General features: G+C 39.7%; 1 protein-coding gene across 1 annotated transcript; it reads right to left on the minus strand.

Annotated features, from left to right (window-relative positions):
* Positions 1–8,451: 8,451 nt before the first annotated feature.
* LOC110561400 (small ribosomal subunit protein eS21-like) lies at positions 8,452–8,703 on the minus strand. Its single transcript, XM_060375488.1, has one exon. The coding sequence runs from the start codon at positions 8,701–8,703 to the stop codon at positions 8,452–8,454; it is 252 nt and encodes an 83-aa protein (XP_060231471.1).
* Between the last annotated feature and the right edge of the window lie 9,734 nt (positions 8,704–18,437).

Raw genomic sequence — 18,437 nt, forward strand, 5'->3', positions numbered from 1 at the left:
CATGTATTGGGGATAGATAATCTGAAATTATCAGTATTTCTCACTTTAAGAAAATGTAGGAGAGAGCAAGCAACAGGATGGGCATTGCAATTAAACTGCCATTAATTTATATATCAAAAGGGGAGAAAAATTGGGCTGTTTTAAAGGTCACAAAATGGAGGCACAATATTTAAACTGTACTTTATACATTAATATTTTTTCTTTTTTTATTTTTATAATATTGCATATATTTATTTTTTTAATTTTATTTTTCTTTTTAGTTGCATTTTGTTAACTCTGTGTCCCAGCTGTATCCTGCTCCCTCATTCCCTCCCCAACCCCACACTCCCTCCCTGGTCTCCTCCCGGCCCATTTCCAAGTCCACTGATAGGGGAGGACCTCCTCCCCTTTCATTTGACCCTGTTTTATCAGGTATCTTCAGGGCTGGCTGCAAAGTCCTCCTCTGTGGCCTAACAGGACTGCTCCTCCCCGGGGGGGGGGGGGGGGGCGGGGAGTCAAAGAGCCTGCCATTGAGATCCTGTTAGAAATAGTCCTTGTTCCCCTTACTTTGGAAAACTACTTGGTTACTGAGCTACCACGGGCCACATCTGAGCACAAGTTCTAGGTCATATCCATAGATGGTCCTTGGTTGAGTGTCAGTCTCAGAAAAGACCCTGTGCCTGGATATATTTGGTCCTTGTAGAGCTCCTATCCTTTCCGTATCATACTAACTCCCCTTCTTTCATATGATTCCCTGCACTCTGCTGAGGGTTTGGTTATGAGTCTTAATGTCTGCTTTGAAACACTGCTAGGTAGAGTCTTTCAGATGCCTTTTGCGGTAGATTCCTGTCATACGTTCAATGCACATCCCATTTGTCTTTCTAAATGAGGATTGATCATCTTCGCCCGTGTCCACTTTCTTGATTATCTTCTTTAGATGTGTAGATTTCATTATGTTATCATATCTTGTAGGTCTATATGAGTGAGTATATACCATGTTTGTCTTTCTCTTTCTGGGATACTTCACTGAGAATGATCTTTTCTAGATCCCACCACTTGCCTGCAAATTTCATGATTCCCTCCTTTTTGATTGCTGAGTAGTATTCCATTGTGTAAAAATACAATTTCTGTATCCATTCCTCCGTTTATGGACATCTGGGTTGTTTCCAAGTTCTGGCTATTACAAATAAAGCTGCTACAAACATGGTTGAACAAATGTCCTTGCTGTGTACTTGAGCAAATTTTGGGTATATACCTAGGAGTGGTATAGCTGGGTCTTGAGGTAGCACTACTCCTAATTGTCTGAGAAAGCGCCAGATTGACTTCCAAAGTGGTTGTACCAGTTTACATTCCCACCAGCAATGGAGGAGGGTTCCCCTTTCTCCACAACCTCTTCAGCATGTGTTAACACTTGAGTTTTTGATCTTAGCCATTCTGATGGGTGTAAGGTGAAATCTCAGGGTCGTTTTGATTTGCATTTCCCTAATGGCTAATGAGGTTGAGCATTTCTTTAAGTATTTCTCTGACATTCGATGTTCCTCTTTTGAGAGTTCTCTGTTTAGTTCTGTTCCCCACTTTTTAATGGGATTACTTGGTTTGTTGCTTTTCAGCTTCTTTAGTTCTTTATATATACTGGATATTAGCCCTCTGTCAGATAAAGGGTTGGTGAAGATTCTTTCCCAATCTGTAGGCAGTTGTTTTGTTTTGATGACAGTGTCTTTTGCTTTGCAGAAGCTTTTCAGTTTCATGAGGTCCCATTTATTGATTGTTGCTCTTAGAGCCTGTGCTGTTGGTGTTCTGTTCAGGAAGTTGTCTCCTGTGCCAATGAGTTCTAGGCTGTTCCCCACTTTTTTTTCTAACCGATTTAATGTGTCTGGTTTTATGTTGAGGTCCTTGATCCACTTCGACTTTAGTTTTGTGCAGGGTGATAAATATTGATCTATTTTCATTTTTCTGCATGTAGACATCCAGTTGGTCCAGCACCATTTGTTGAAGATGCTGCCTTTTTTTCCATTGAATGGATTTGGCTTCTTTGTCAAATATTGAGTATTCATAGGTGTGTGGATTTATTTTCTGGGTTTTCTATGCGGTTCCATTGATCTTCCTTTCTGTTTCTATGCCAATACCATGCAGTACTTTATACATTATTACAATAAATATTTTGGCAGGCTCTCTCCACAATATATGCCATATAAGAGAGCATTAAAAAAAACTCATGAGATTTCCTGGTATAGAAATACCAACTAAACTGCAATACATCTCTGTACCTTATGAGTTGCTGCCATTTTATGAACCCTTTCCATGGTCTGAGTTCTGTTATAAGGCAATGAGTGAGAGAGACAGAGAGAGAGAGAAAGAGAGAGAGAGAGAGAGAGAGAGAGAGAGAGAGAGAAATATGAGCCCACATTCTCCCGTGCCAAGCTCTGTTGCCACCTTCCTTACATGGTGTCTATAAGTTTGATCAGGAGGAGTTCCTCTGCAGACTTAAGCCTTCAGAAGTTAAAGTCAAACATTGCCCCCTCAGTAACACATGCATAAGAGCAGAGGACACATCTCTTAGGGTGACAACAGTTCTGGACAACGTAGAGGCCCGTCCTGCCAAAGCTGCGACTTGGAAACCATTAAATCATATCAATTTACATTTTAAAAATTTCTAGAGCATGAATCAAATCCTTTCCCTTATAATTGTTAGAAAATTACATTTTGAAAAAGATATGTATATTTCATGATTAATTTATGTAAAACAAAACAAAACAAAAAAAACCCAATATCAATAAGGTAGCATTTCCACCTTTCCAAAGGTAAAAGACAAGGAGTCACGAAACCTATTGCTCTTGGGTAGAAGGGCATATAGCAAAGGGAAGCAGAGGCATCTCCTAAAAACAACAAACATATATTTCCTATATGGCTGTTTGTGTGTCTCAGGGAATGGAGAAGGACGATAAGCTTCACAGGACTCTTTCGCCTGCCAAGATCAACACAACAGCTGTTTGTGTTCCCTGGGATTCAACGCTGCTAAGAAAAGCAGGCTCTATGAACCTCACAGCAGTGCCTCTGTCATGCTAAGGCCTCACTTCCCCGAAGACGAAAGAAATTATTCTCTCCCCCACATATGATAACATAATCCATTGCTTGAAAGTTAGGCATAATCAGCAACTACCTATGTTATAGTCTTTATCATTTTGCATATCCTGCTCTCAGTTTTCTAGGGAAGACATTTTGCAGTGTGGTTTTTTCATACTTAAATCTAAGAAAATCCATGGATTTTTTTGAGTACCAGGTTTTACTGAGCCAGGGTCCCCTGACATGGTTGATGGGAATGAAAACCAGGTCCAAGTTGGAGGGGCCTCAGCAAGACTGAAGATGAGACAAATTTATTGCAAACAATCTGAATTTTTATGCCCTTATCTGAAACAGAGTAGAAGGTTGGTTGCCAGGAACAACACAATGGTGGTTGTCAGGATACAACAATGTGTGCAAGCTAGACAGGGTACACAGGACTAATGTCAAAGACCGATTGTCCAGCCAAGTCTGTATGTGCTTCGCTCACTTCCAAGGACTGTGTGGCCTGAATGCTTTACTGCCTAAGATAGAGCCTCAGTTTCTCAAGGACTGAAAGGCACATAGTGTCCTCTGAGCCATGGACTCTAACCTGAAACACCTATGAGCCATGCCTCTCAAGGCAGCTAGACCAGGCCAACCCCATGACTTCCTACAGATTTTCTTGGGTTGCACATTGCTTTCAATTCAGTGGCCATTAACTGTACTGAGTTCCCAGATACCTTTGTTGCACAACCACTTCTTTCCTCAGGAGTTAAGCTACATGGTTTCATTTAAAAACAAAACTATTTGGAAAGCTATAAATGTCACTAGTTCTTTTGTTCAACATTATTCCTTGTTTTTGTATTTTTTATTAATCTTCATTCACTGGAGTTTCTTCATACATAATACTCTTTTGTAAGTTTAAAAAAATGGAGATTGGTAGTAAGCTTGTGTTGGACTTATTAGAGTTTTGTATGAAACTTTTTGAATGAACACATTGTTGAAAACAATTGCTTATTAAAGTATTGCCATTTTTTAGCAGGGCATCCACCTATAATCCTAGCTCTCAGAAGAATAAAACAGAAGTTTAAGGCTAGCTGAGGCTACGTAGAAAGACTGCTCAAGAAAAAAGATCAAAATTTCTTAACCAAAATTTTATTAACATAAAATCAATTTTTATGTTAAAAGTTATATAATGGTTTAAATGAGCCTTATACAAAAAAATCAAGAATGCATATTTATCTTAGTTCGACATATGATATTTCATTTATATTTTGTCTCCTGGCCTAATATAAAGCCAAACAATAATTAAGAAATAGAAAATTTCTCTACCTATGAAGTAATCACTAACCTCCAGAGTAAAAATCTTTGCAAGTCAAATAAGTCCACACATCCATCAGTCCTGTCTACATCACTACTGCCTGTTTCTCATAGTTTTTCATCTTTTTACTTTAGCTCTATTATCTTTTTTTAATTTTTTACTATTATCATTTATTGCAATTTATTCAATTTGTAGCCCAGCTGTGTCCTCTTCCCTTGTCTCCTCCCAATCCCTCCCTCCCTCCTTCTTCTCCCCCTATGTCCCTCCTCTAGTCCACTGATAGGAGAGGCCCTCCTCCCCTTCTATTTGACCCTAGCTTATCAGCTTTCATCAGAACTAGCTACATTGTCTTTCTCTGTGGACTGGCAAGATTGTAACCCCCAGGGGGAGGTGATCAGAGAGCCTGTCACTGAGTTCATGCCAGAAAAAGCCCATGCTACTCTTACTAGGGAACTCACTTGGAGACTGAGTCTATGGGCCAGATAGACTGAGTCTATCTGAGCCAGGGTTAGGTTAATGGAAAGGGATGGTTGCTTCATGAAGAAGGGACATGTGTAGAGGAGTTTTAATCCAGTAACACAACTACTCTGTTCACATCCAAAGACTTTCTAGGTCTTTGTGATCCAGCTGAAATAAAGGTATACACCTTTAATCCCAAACAAGGAAGGTAAAGTCAGTTTGTAGAAGGAAGCTGGCATGTTTGAAAGTGACGTCTATTTGAGGGGCAGACAAAGTGATGAATGAGAGAAAGATTTGACAGACTAGAGTATGTCCAATTGTCATGAAAAGAGCAGAGGAAAAACGTGACCTAAAGGATAGCAACATAGAGAGTAGAAGCAGTTTTATCAGGAAAGGTTTAAAGACGGGTTTAGAGAGAACAAGCTAGACACAAGTGAAGACAGAATGTGTCAGAGGATGAGGAAGAATCAGAAGATTAGAACGAATTACTAGTTAGTTTGAGACCAAGCAGAGCAATTCCGTGAGAACCTGAGAGTAGTCAGTTTGAATCAGTCAGCTTGAAGAGGAGTTTGAGCCAGAACAGTTGAAATGAACCAGCCAGCCAGAGTTCAGAAAGAGCTAGGAAGGGTGAGCATATTCAGCAGTAAGTCCCAGAGGCTGAAAACCTTTGAGGTCTAGATTAGATTGTATAGAGGCTAGAATATTCCAGGACTAGCCCTAGGTGAGCAGTAAGGCAGTAAGCCTCTGAGATGACAATTAAATCAAGTGAATAAAAGTTGCTTTTATTGACATGCATGATGAAGACAATGTGTTATAAAATGTTAAGCTTATCGTATGGCAAACGTCACACATATCCTCGCTTATATCTTACTTGCTAATTGGTTTTGGAGGAATTTCCACATAACTGTACTTTCATGTAAATAAATAGTCTTTTACTGAAAGAAAAAAGAAATAGAAAATTAACATTTTATTTAAAGTTATCAAAAGAAAATAAAAGTTTCTTAAATAAGATAAAGTAAATACTGGTGAAATTTTATCAGTATCTATCCCCACAATAGTTAATAGTCATAGTTATGTATATGGTACAAATTGATTCATACCCCTTGCTATGAACCAGTATTTTCATTGAGAGAATTTATTCTTGTTAGCAAGACACGGAAATAAGGAAATGAGACTAGAAATGGGAAAAAAATTCTAAGAAAGCAAGTCAATAATCTACCTAGGGCATATTTGCAACACCTTATGAAATAAGACTCCTCCTCCAAATAATAATAGCCTTATAGCTTCTTTTTACCAGATGCTCAGAATTCATTGATTGGACTCCCAGGATGTTGCTTGAATGCATTGAAGAAGCCATAGAGATAGATAATTCTTTTCTGAAAATACAGAGTTAAATCAAAATGACAAATCTGTCTGACAGGAGAGTTTACACTGGGTTTCCCTGGCTTTGGAAAATGACTATGCCTACATTTCCCCTTCATATCCTGGAGCAGCCTTCCGTGCCCTCAGATTCCCACTTGGGATTTTGAAACAAAATTTGGTTCCAGTTTCCACAATGAACATATGGTTGATGTACAAATAGCTTCTAAGCCTTTTGATGTTCATTGAGAGGAAGGAGTGGGGAGCTGTTTCCTGGAAGAGTGTGGGGCACCAGGGAGCATTAAAGAAAGAAACAATGGCAAAGGAAATGGCCGTCCTTTGCAATCATTTTGTTTCTGTGAACAATGTGTTTCAGGAGTTGGGGCCCGAAAGTGGAAGTGTTACTGTTCCGATTCTGTTCTTACTACTGTGTTAGAAGCCACACGCAATAATCCCGTGTTTTAGATTGAATATGGAAAACTAAATTTGGTTGAGAAAATGAACCACAAATGTAGATCCTTCTTATCCACTAACAAGATACGTAGAGGTGAAAAAGTGACATTCCAGCAGTACCGTGACCAAGGGAAAGATTGAGTCAGGCCAATACTGAAGGGGATGGGAGGGATTGGGTGAGCTCAATCAGAAAACAAAGTCTGCAAAGCAGCTAAGTACCTTCTGCAAAGTATTTCACCCCAGCAGGGAAGACTAGAGGGGGCTCACACAGTAAAATGTGCTCACTGGTCTCGCTTTTGGAACCCAGAAGAATAAACAGGTGCTATCCCACCTACAGAACAAGCTGTAGAACAGCCCATGTGCTAGTGTGTGTGTGTAAAAACCCATTAGGAAAAATATTGACCTGTTTATAATTATTTTTTTCTTCATTAGATAATTTTAACCTTTTACTGTTTTGCAGCTCGTTCTACCTGCTTTGTGTTTATGGTTGCTTTGTTTTTATTGGTGTTTATTTCTGCTGTGTTCTCTCTTATTGTATCCTATTCCTATTCCTGCCTCTATATGCTTTCTCTTGTTCCTAACAGAGTGTATCGTATTTCTTTTCCATATTTCTCCATCTTATAACATTTAATATATTAATAGTTCATTCATTTTTAAACTCCTATTTAATCTTATTAGTATCTTAGCTCTTTTTTATGTAAGTTTGCTGTGAATGCAGGTAAATATTTATAATTGCTTTTGCCACATTTTAGTAATTTCTTTGTTGTCAAATTATTGTTTTTGTTACTGATGTCCATTTTGTCCCCTTGAAATATTTGTGGAGAAAACTACCCATCAGACATCCCATATAAAATAATCAATCAATTAGTTAATAAATAAAATGAAGACTAGTGTGAATGTATAGTAAACACATTCAATAAAATAATAGCAGAAAATTTCTCAAAATAGGAAAACTTGGAAACAGACAAGTGTGGGAGGAATTTAGAATGTATCTACTACAGAAATCACCCAAAAGACCCCCCTCATATCACATTATAGTTAAAATGATAATAATATAACTCAAACTATATTAAAATTGGGAAGAGGAAAATATTAATTAAAAAAACAAACCCATCAGAATTATATTGCACCTTTCAGCAGAAACTCCTAAATGTGAGCCAATATAGGACTATATTGCTGGAAAAAACTGCCAGTCAAGACTTCTACAGTTCACATAGTTATGTTTTAAACTGATGGGGTAATAAAGACCTTCCTCAACAAACATCAACTCAAATGAGTATGTTCAGTAAGACATTGTTGCAGAAAATACCCAAATAAATTCTGTACATAGAGGAAGAAAGATGGTCACAAACGGGAGAACTCAAAATTGAATAAACTTCTGAGAAGACACATTCAGAACCAAGAACTATGTTCAACTCGGTAAACCAGCAGGCCCTGAATATGAATTCAGAGATACCAAAATCAAAACAAAGCAACGACAAAAGTCCCCTCCTCCCCCCCCAAAACAAAAACAAAAACAAAAACAGAAGCCAACAATATTTGAAGCAGCTTGGAAATAAACCAACAAAGTTACAGAAATGAGCAAGTATTCTCAGTAATAACTTTATCTGTAAATAGTCTAAACTGTCCAGTGAAAACATACAGAAGAATTGAATATGTGCAAGGTCTAAATCTCTGACGTCTGCAAGAGTCATACTTCACTAGAAAAAAACAGAGACTGAAAATAAGGGAACACAAAATTAGATGAAGCTAGCAAGTGAGGGCAGGAAAGCAGGAGTAGACTTTTTTTTTTAACTTTCTCATTTTTATTTATGGCAAATATTCCCAACCTCTTCTGATCAAAAGTTCTTTGAGACAATTTCATCAGCTTTAGCCAACCGGAGAACACAATCATCTGACTCGCCTATCCAGCGAATGGCCCGGCAGATAGCATAGGTTTTATACTGGCCATTTAACTGGCCTGTGACCTTGTCAACCTCGGCCACATTCAACTGGATAGATGCATGGTCCTTGGCACCAATGATGCGGTTGCTCGAGGAGCATTTCCACGGCACTGGTAGGTCCACGAACTGGCCAGCATCGTTCTGCATGTCGAGGCCGGGCCTGCTGGCTGGTCCAGTGGGAGTGAAGAAAGGAAGGCAAGTAGACACATTTATCTGACAATTAGACTTCAAGCCAGTATTAATCAGAAGACATAAAGGTTACTACATTTAAGACTATGCGAAGAAGACATAAAAACAGTAAACATTTGTACAACTGGACATAAAGAAACACACACGTCTACATGTAATACTGGGAGACTTCATTATCCCACTCTCAGCCTTAGAACTATACCACACATCAAATGGTCTCAACTGACATTCAACAGCTACAGAATACACATTACCTGAAGGCCATGACCTTTTGGTACAGTAGATCACAGTCTACACCATAAATCGAGTCTTAGCAGACATAAAAGAAAAAAATGTCATTTTCCCCATGTTATCAGATCATAATGGAATAAAACTACAATTCAGTAGCAAGAGAAACAAATTATGCAAATAATACATGAAAATTGAACACTATGCTCTTAAGTGATCAGTGGGTCAGTGAAAATGGGGATTTAAAAAAATGAATTCTAGAAACCTCATGAAATGAATGTGCAACCTACCAGGCCCTTAAAGGTAGCAAGGGTATTACTAAGAGAGAAGATGAGAGCTGTAGGTGATTACATATTAAAAAGACTACTACAGAAAACCACAACCAATAAAAACTACAAAACTGCTGAGCTCACTGCCAGTGAATATATCTATAAAACTTTCCTGCACCTAAGGCCCAGGGAACATTTTGGAAGAGGGGGTGAAAATATTGTAACAGCCAGAGGATCAAGGAGTTTGCTGTGAGATTGTGTCTCCTAATAATATCAGAAAGTACACCCCAAAGCATCACAAACACAATTGTCCAAACATTCTCTGAACAAGGGTAACACCAATGAGCATGCCAAACTAGACAGAAAAGCCTCAACTCTACTAAAACAAACAAACAAACAAAACTATAGGTAGCTACGGGAAGCTGGGAATGGAAGAGGTGGCTTTTCCCAGGGAAGAGCACAGCAATTGTTTGTTCAGTGACAAATGGTGAGCATACAGGTACATTGTATTGTCTAAACAGGTCATATTTAGAAATATATATGTATGTGTGTATATATGTATATGCATCCATAATGATTAGGGAACAAAGAGGCTATAAATTTGAAGGAGGGTGGAGAGGAATATAATCTCAAAATAGAAAAGATCAGCCCCAATTTATTTCTAATATCAGAGATCAGACCTCTACTCTTGCCTGATGCGGCTAAAACAAAAAGGGGGAACTGTAGAGAGCTGCGGAATGCTATGCCTTAAAGATGGAGCTGGTTTCTGCCTTCCACCTTCCCGATGGTGAGTGCTCTCTGTCACGAACAATTCCACATTTGGCTAAGGCTGAGGATCTGGCTTGCTTCCATGTATGTGGACCTATCTGCATTGCCCACGTGGCACGCCTGGGTTGGCTACCCAGAGGCTATTTAAGCTGTGGGCTAGCTTTCCCCAGGGTCCGAGGATTGTTCAAGGTTCCTGAATAAACTGCATTGAAAAAAAAAAAAAAAAAGAAAGAAAAGATCAGCAGAATTCAAATAACTTAATTTGTAGAGACCTTATAGAACATCATTAAGAATAAATATAACCCAAAGTCAATAGAACTAAACAATAAAGATGAGAGTAGACACAAATGAAGTAGAGACTGAAAGTAAAATACAAAGAATCCATGAAACAGAAGAGTGAGCATTTGAAAGGATAAACTGACAAAAGTTTAGACAACCTAAATCAAAACCAAGGGAAAGAAAAAGACTCAAATGAATAAAATCAGAGGGGAGAAAGAAGTTACAACTGGTACCAATGGAGCCCAGAAGATTACAGGGAACAATTGAAATTCATGGCTACCTAGATATGAGCTGAACAAGGAGGATATCAATACACATGGTACCTTGGAAGGGGAAAACTCAAGGAGGCCGCAACCTTACACAAAGATCCACAGGCAGCCAAGTGATACTGAACATGGGAGAAGGAGTCTACCACAGGGAAAGGGAGGACAGTTGGCTATTCACTCAAATGCTCTTCCCTGAAAACATATACACAAGTAACATTGAATCGATTTAGAAAGTTGCAGTTATATGCTTAGGAATGCACATATACATAGGCATACAGTAACAATTCGAGAAAAAGAATCATGAATTTCAAAGCGAGCGACTTGTGAGTACATGGGAGGGTTTGTGAAGAACCTGCCAGACTCCATTTTAGGCTTAAAAGCCATCTTATTGGAAAGACAAACTAGGTTGTTGATCAAAAATTGCTTATGATTAAACATCTGTCTCTCAAGGATTGGGCTATGCCCACCTGTAACCTTAACTACAAATGCTTTTGTACTGTCTGCTCCAGGAATAGCAATCATGGTTTTGTTTTTGTTCTTTGTTTTTAATGTTTATAACCATCTTGCAACCCTGCTTTTGTTTTCAATGCTTCTATGACCACAAATGACTACCTTTTTATGCCCTCCTTGCTTTGTTTCAGGAAGAACTAACTTGTCATCCTTATATTCTGCTCCAATAACATTGCCACTTGCCCCATTTTGAAACTTCCTCCTTCTGAGCTCTGTAAAAGCCTCCTTTCCTCAGATCCCATGCTGACCTCTCGAACCCTATCTGAGGGGGAGGCAGCCTGTGTACATGAATATATAAAAAAAAAAAGCTTGTTTCAATTAATTGCTTGCTTTAGTCAACTTGGCCATGATGATTTGGTCAGTGGTTTTGGTCTTATCATTTATGGGATTAATATTTGGAGGGAGAAAGGGGAAAATCATGTAATTATAATAATCACCCAGATTTTTAAAACTTATTTTAAAAATATTAGAAAAAAAAGCATTCATAAACAACATATAAATGACCACAATTAAATAAAAAGAGACTGTAAAAAATTGAACAGATCTATTAGTGAGCAATGATATTGAAGCAGTAATAGTTCAACAAAGAAAGTACCAGAACTAGATGGGTTTGCTACTGAATTTTTCTCTTGAAGGAATACCAGTGTGCTAGGTAGGTGGCTTCATGGCTAAAGCCATTGTGCTAAAGCAAGGGGATGGAAGTTAGGAACCTTAGCACCCATATAAAGCACGGGAGTGTAAACAGGGTGACCCATGTATCATCCCATCAGCCAAGAAGCAGAACCCACATCCCAGGCTCCTGGGGAGTTACCGTACTCCTGAGACAAGATGTCATTCTTGTTCCGAGAAGTCAAAACAAGCATAATTAACAACACCTTTGTGTTCTGGTGCTCCAATGGCATAGCCATAAAAAGACAATCTTCACAAATGAGTAGGAGGCTCAGGGAAGTCATTAAGGCAGAAACGATGGTAAATTAAGACAGACAAGAAACCAGCTGGAAGAAATCAAACAGGCCAAGCAGGCCAGTGAGCTTGTGTCTGGAAAGCTAAAACACCGCGTGAGCCATTGCACATTCACAGTAAACAAGGCCTGTGTCAGGCTTTGAAGTGAACTGAATACATGACTTACTTAAGAAGAGCTGGTAGCTGGGAATGTGTTGAACCAGGAATGTCAAGACCAATCCGGAAGATATTTTCTTACACCCCAGACTTGGTACTGTGAGGATTGCTAGTCAGTGGCAGATACTCCTACATCGAGTGTAATTCTAAGTGATCTTAAGGATGTGTGACTGACCATGTCCCCAGAGTAGTTTAAAAGGTGGAATCCTTGTAAAAAGAAACAGAAAAAACAAACAAACAATGCCTGTGCTGTCTGGAGTAAATGTAAAGCAGGCACGAGACGGGCAGGCCTTCAGTAACACATTTATTGCTGGGACAGAGACGCTGGGCTCAGCATCCCTGAATCCCTACAGCATGCATCTGTGAAAACTCAGAACCTCAAACACAAAACCACAGCACCACCTAGAATACATGGGGAAGAGTGACTCTTCATCCATGAAGTCTACCATCTTCCCTAAAGAGCTTCCTCTGATGTTGCAGAGGTAGATTTCAATGATGCCAGATAATTCCATGTTGGAGGGTTCATGACGCCCCCCAAATAATCAAACTGTGTTAGGCCTTTTCATTGTCAGCCACTGAGAATACTTGGGAAGTTATAAAATATATAGACCCACCACTGCCAACAACTGCATAAGGGTCCTGGAGTCCGCTTCTCACCACCCCTCATTTGGAAAGTTAAACATTAGAAGAAAATACCTAAAATAGAACTTTTATAATCAGAGAATGCTTGAATCTGATTGGAAGGTGGATTGAATAAGATTTTAAACTGCACCTGAGACCTACAAATGCCAAATGGAGAACACAGGCCAATAGAAGTAAAGACATTTCCTATCTGCATTTCCTCTGGCTCAAAACCATCCAAACTGTGGCATCAGGAAAAGAGAATGGCTGTCTCTCCTGGCCCTGTGTCCTGCTTTGGACAGCTAGGGGTCCTTTTATGCCTACTTAATTTCCCTCATTCATACACTCCAATTAATACAGCTCTTTCTATATAGAATTAAAAAAAAATACCTTCAGTAGGATATGGAGGAACTTGTAAAGTTGCCTCATTTTTCAAGTAAAAATAATATCTAGCTAAATTTGAATTCATATAAATTGTAAGTAATTTATAACATATGTACCAAATATTCTTTCTTTCTTTCCTTTCTCTTTCTTTCTTTTTTCTTCCTTCCTTCCTTCCTTCCTTCCTTCCTTCCTTCCTTCCTTCCTTCCTTCCTTCCTTCCTTCCTTCCTTCCTTTCTTTCTTTCTTTCTTTCTTTCTTTCTTTCTTTCTTTCTTTCTTTCTTTCGACAGAGTTTCTCTGTAGTCTTGGCTGTCCTGAACTCCATTTGTAGACTAGAATGGCCTCAAACACACAGAGATCCACCTGCTTCTGCTTCCCTGAGTGCTGGGATTAAAGGCATGCACCATCATGTCCTGGCAAATATTAAGTATTAACTATTTTATGTACAATCTAAATATTTATGCACACACATAAAAATATTATTTGCTATTATTTGAACCTGCAAATTTGATTACATTTTGTTTGATGAGTTGAAAAAGTGAGAACAAAATAGCATTACCACATTATGGCATGTGACACAGATCCCCAAAATAGAAGTGCACAAGGCTGAGGCAAAGATAGAGATGCATTGTCAATGAAAACTGGATACTATATATTAATGCTTATATTTATTAAATCTGTTCTGTAAGAATACTTTTAGGGTGGACATAAAAAGATAATCATATTAGCACAATTATAATACAGACAGGATCCCCACAAAAATCTTACAATTTAAGAATGTGTCAGATTATATTTGTGGCTTGTTAGCTGATCTGTAGTGGAATTCCAGCACGCTCTAAATATCATAATATAAAGCCACATCTATTAGTGAACAATAAGTTATTAAGGGTAATACCAAAAGGACTAGGCATGAGCTCAGTGGTAGCTCATGCCTATATATGGAAGTATATATATGATAATATATGCCTATATATTTGCATATATACTCCATATTGCCTATATATGGAGTAGCTGCTTATATGTGGAAGGTCTTGGGTTGAAACTAATTTTTGATAAAAACAGTAAAAGGGAAATAAAATGCAGGAGAAATTGAAGCTTAGAATTGGAGGAAAGTGTAAGGGGGAGTTCTTCACTATTGCCATCTTCCCATAGCTTGTTAAGACTCATCAGGACTGTCTGGATCCGCTTCTTCTGTGGCCTGGCAAAGCTGCGTCCTCAGGGGCAAGTGATCAAGGAGCAGTCAACCAAGTTCCTGACAGAGGCAGCCCCTGCTCTCCTCACTCAAAGATTCACATGGAGATTGACCACATCTGAGCAGGTCCTTTCCATGCATGGTCCTCCCTTGGTGCATCAGCTTCTGCAGGACCCCCTGGGCTCAGATCATTTAGGTTTTTTTGCCTTCTTGTGGGACTACTGTCCTCTCCATGTCCCTCTATTCCTACCTCTTTCTTCCTCCATAAGACTCCCTGCACTGTGCCCAAAGTTTGGCTGTGAATCTCAGCATTTGCTTTGATCCCCTGTTGGGTGAATCTTTTCAGAGGACTCTCTACAGTAGGCTACCATCCTGTTTCCTCTCTTCCACCACTTCTGGTATCTATCCTGTTTGCCATTCTGAATGAGATTTAAGCATCTTCCCTAGAGTCTTCCTTGTTGTTTAGCTTCTTTAGGTCTGTAGATATCTATCCTATGTTATACAGCTAATATCCACTTATAAGTGAGTATATACCATGCCTGTTTTTCTGTTTTTGGGTTATCTCACTCAGGATGATCTCTTCTAGTTCCTCTAGGGGAAGGGGATGGAGGAAAAAGGGAGGAATGTTGGGACTGAGGAGACTTGAGGGACAGGGCTTCAATTTTGATATATAGTGAATAAACTGTGAAGAAAAACTAAAATTAAAAAATAGAGGAAAGTGGTTACATTAGAGACATATGAACTTCTTTTGTACTTTTGACGTATTTAATGGCAGTGTTATTGATTAATCTCTGTTGCAACTTGAGTTAGGAAAGGGTTTATTTGTCTACACTCTCACAAGTCATTAAGTGAAGCCAGAGAAGGAGCTTAAAGCAGGAAGTTGGTGGCAAGAGCTGAAGTAGTTGGCCATGGAAGAACCCTGCCCACTGCCGTGCTGTTTGCCTCCTCTCAGCATGTTTTCTTATGCAGCCAGGACCACCTGCCTGGGGTGGCATTATTTACTGAGGTTTGGTTCTTCCTCCTTCAGTTAGCAATCAAGAAAATGTCCCACAGGCATGCTATAGACTAATCCAGCAAAACGAACTTCTCAAAGTTCTTTTTTCCAACTGTGTTGAGAAATAGTAGGAATGACAAATAATACAGATAACAAAAGAATAGGAACTCCAGAAAATAAGAACCAGAAGTCATAAGGGAGAATTTGTGAGTTTGGTGAGATTAAATATTAAGGGATTAAAATATAGTAGCGGTATTAGCCTCTTTATTGGAGTTACTGAAGGGATTAACATTATATAATATTGTCAGAGTATGAGATTCTCAAAATTCATTATAAAATCTACAATGAAAAAAATCTCAGTATAAAGAGCCCTTCGGGTTTCAACATTAAACAAACAATTCAAATTAATTTAAAAGAAAACAAAAGGCTAAAGATTTGCTTTTTCCAACAATTAATGCCAAGAAATAGCAGAAAACCCAAAATGACCACATCTAAACAGTTAAATGCTCTATTTACAGAGGTTGTACTTACACTATGAAGTAGAAGCACCTCACACAGAGGATTAAAGAAACATATGTCTAAAGTTTTAAATACTGAGAAGTGAATCACATGTTCAGGAAACTAGGTTATAGAGATTCAAGATGGCTGAATAAGACACCTAGCACTCACCTCCTCCTCCCACAAAAGAACCAATATAAAAGGTAGGTATGTGGCTGTGTTTTGAGGTTTGTGACCATAAGGGAACACCATAAGTCAACAAGAGAGAGCCCTGACCCTTGTAAGATTCAGAAGACTTAGACTATTGGGGATAACACGATAGAATGAGAAACAAAAATTCCCCATAAGCACCATCAATGTTCCAAAAGCAGGGTTGGGTGAATTCCTTTCTCAGGGGTCAGGATGAAAAAGAAAGTCCCAGAAAACACCACCAGTGAGGAACCAGCAAGCCTGGTGACTGGAAAGTTTCACAATAGTTTCTGGCTTTTAGTGAATTAGGCAACTTCAACTTACTCAATATATTTGGGAAGGTATGTCATCTCTCAGTGATGCCAGGCTGTGAACCAAGAACTTTCTTGAAAAGTTGAGTTGTTGTTTGACCTTGGACTCCTCCAAAGGTTAGCAGTCTCTACCTGTTCCCATCTTTGGGACTCCAAAGGTGGCTCTGGCTCAGAAGACAGCTTTCTCAAAAACTCATCAATATGATTAAAGGACCAGGCCTAGCTGGCTTCCCTATACTGTGTGGGGTGGGTATTGAATTAAATAGGGAAATGGCAGGGCTACCCTTGAAAAGTATGAGGCCAGAGCATTTGGCCTCTAGACCAAAGATAGACATTCATTCAGGGTCAGACTGAAGGCAGCCTTTCATAGAATTCTAGCTGGGCCACGGCTCAGGTACTCATTGCTTGGAGGCTTAAGAGGTTTCTCCTGCTACCACACCCGTTGTAGCATGCTGAGGCAACTGTGAGAAACAGGCTGCTTCTAGCCATCACCCTGCCCCACCGCTTTAATCCACTGCCTGGCTCCTGCTCATACAACACAGCTGAAAGGTTAGGTGAACCTCCAGGTGACACTGATCTTACTTGATGTGAGGAGACAGCATGACCAAGGTAACTTATAGAAAGATGCAGTTTAGTTGGGTGCTTGCTTACAGTTTCAGAGCGTTAGTCATGACCATCATGGCAGGAAGCAGTGTGATGGCAGGCAGGGAGATGGACAGCCGGCCACAAGGCTCTGAAACAGTAGCTGAGACTTTGTATCTTATCTGCAAGATGCAGACAGAAAGATACACACACACACACACAGAGACAGAGAGAGAGAGACAGAGAGAGACAGACAGACAGACACACACACACACACACAGAGAGAGAGAGAGAGAGAGAGAGAGAGAGAGAGAGAGAGAGAGAGAGACTGGGCCTGGTGTGGACTTTGGAAACCTCACAGCTCACCCCTACTGACATACCTTCTTCTAGTCCTTCCTAAATAGTTCCACCAACTGGAAATCAAACGGACAAATATATGAGCCGATGGGGGCAACTGTAACTCACAGTGCTACCATGTCCCCATGCGCACACTCCATCAGGACCATAGAGAATATTACAGTTTTGGTGGTTATACCATCTATGTTGTCCCATCCCCCACTTGCTGCCCTGCACCAGTGCTGTGTTAGGTGGGGAGAAGAGCAACAGAAGTGGTGTTACTATCCCCACCACTGTCTACACCTAATGTAACCATTGGGCCATCACCATTGTCTACCCATATGACATGTATGTGGGACTCCTCACTAGTGCTGGAGCTGCTAGGACCTGAGGTTTCTGCTAATAGGAAAGCTGGCATTGACAGAGCCTCAGAAAATCCCATTAACTGAAAGGGGGCTAAGCCCAGTGTGTGAATGCCCGCAAATGAGCATCCTGTGCTCACTATTACACACTTCACAATTCCTGGGCTGCTAGGGCATCCCCATTCATGTATATGTGTGGTGTTGTGCATGTGTGCACGCATGTGTGTCCATATCATGTTGATATCAGAGGACCTTTGTCATTTTATTTTCTCCCTATTCTCCTGATAGGAGTTCTCTTGCTGAGCCAGGAGCTCACTGTTTCAGCTAAGCTATTTGGCCAGTGAGTTTCCAGGATCTTCCTGTCTCTACCGTGGCAATGCTGAAGTTATAGTCATGGCATGTTTGGCTTTGTGGGTTTGTGGACACTTTAACCTTACCTGGTGAGCTGCCTCCACAGCCCCCAGGGCACGTCCGTACCCTTAAATCAGCTACAGGTGATCTCTCCAACTCCACCAGAATAAAAAGTGGGCACAAAATCAGTAACTATCAGTAATGAAGCCAAACCTGAACTACGTAGCTAGAAAGAAAGCTAGCACTGTAAAACAAGCTGACACTTGCAACGTAACTTCAGAAAAATTACATGCAAAGGAGGTCATCCCTAACAGTGATGGAGATGTGCAAATCTCAATAAAAGGAGAACAAAGAACATAAGGGTCATAACACTATGCCTTACAAAACACCATAAAACTGATGTGAAAAGACATAAAAGGCTTGCCATGGAATTTT

Source organism: Meriones unguiculatus, chromosome 1 (assembly GCF_030254825.1).
Source record: "Meriones unguiculatus strain TT.TT164.6M chromosome 1, Bangor_MerUng_6.1, whole genome shotgun sequence".
Lineage (NCBI taxonomy): Eukaryota > Metazoa > Chordata > Mammalia > Rodentia > Muridae > Meriones > Meriones unguiculatus.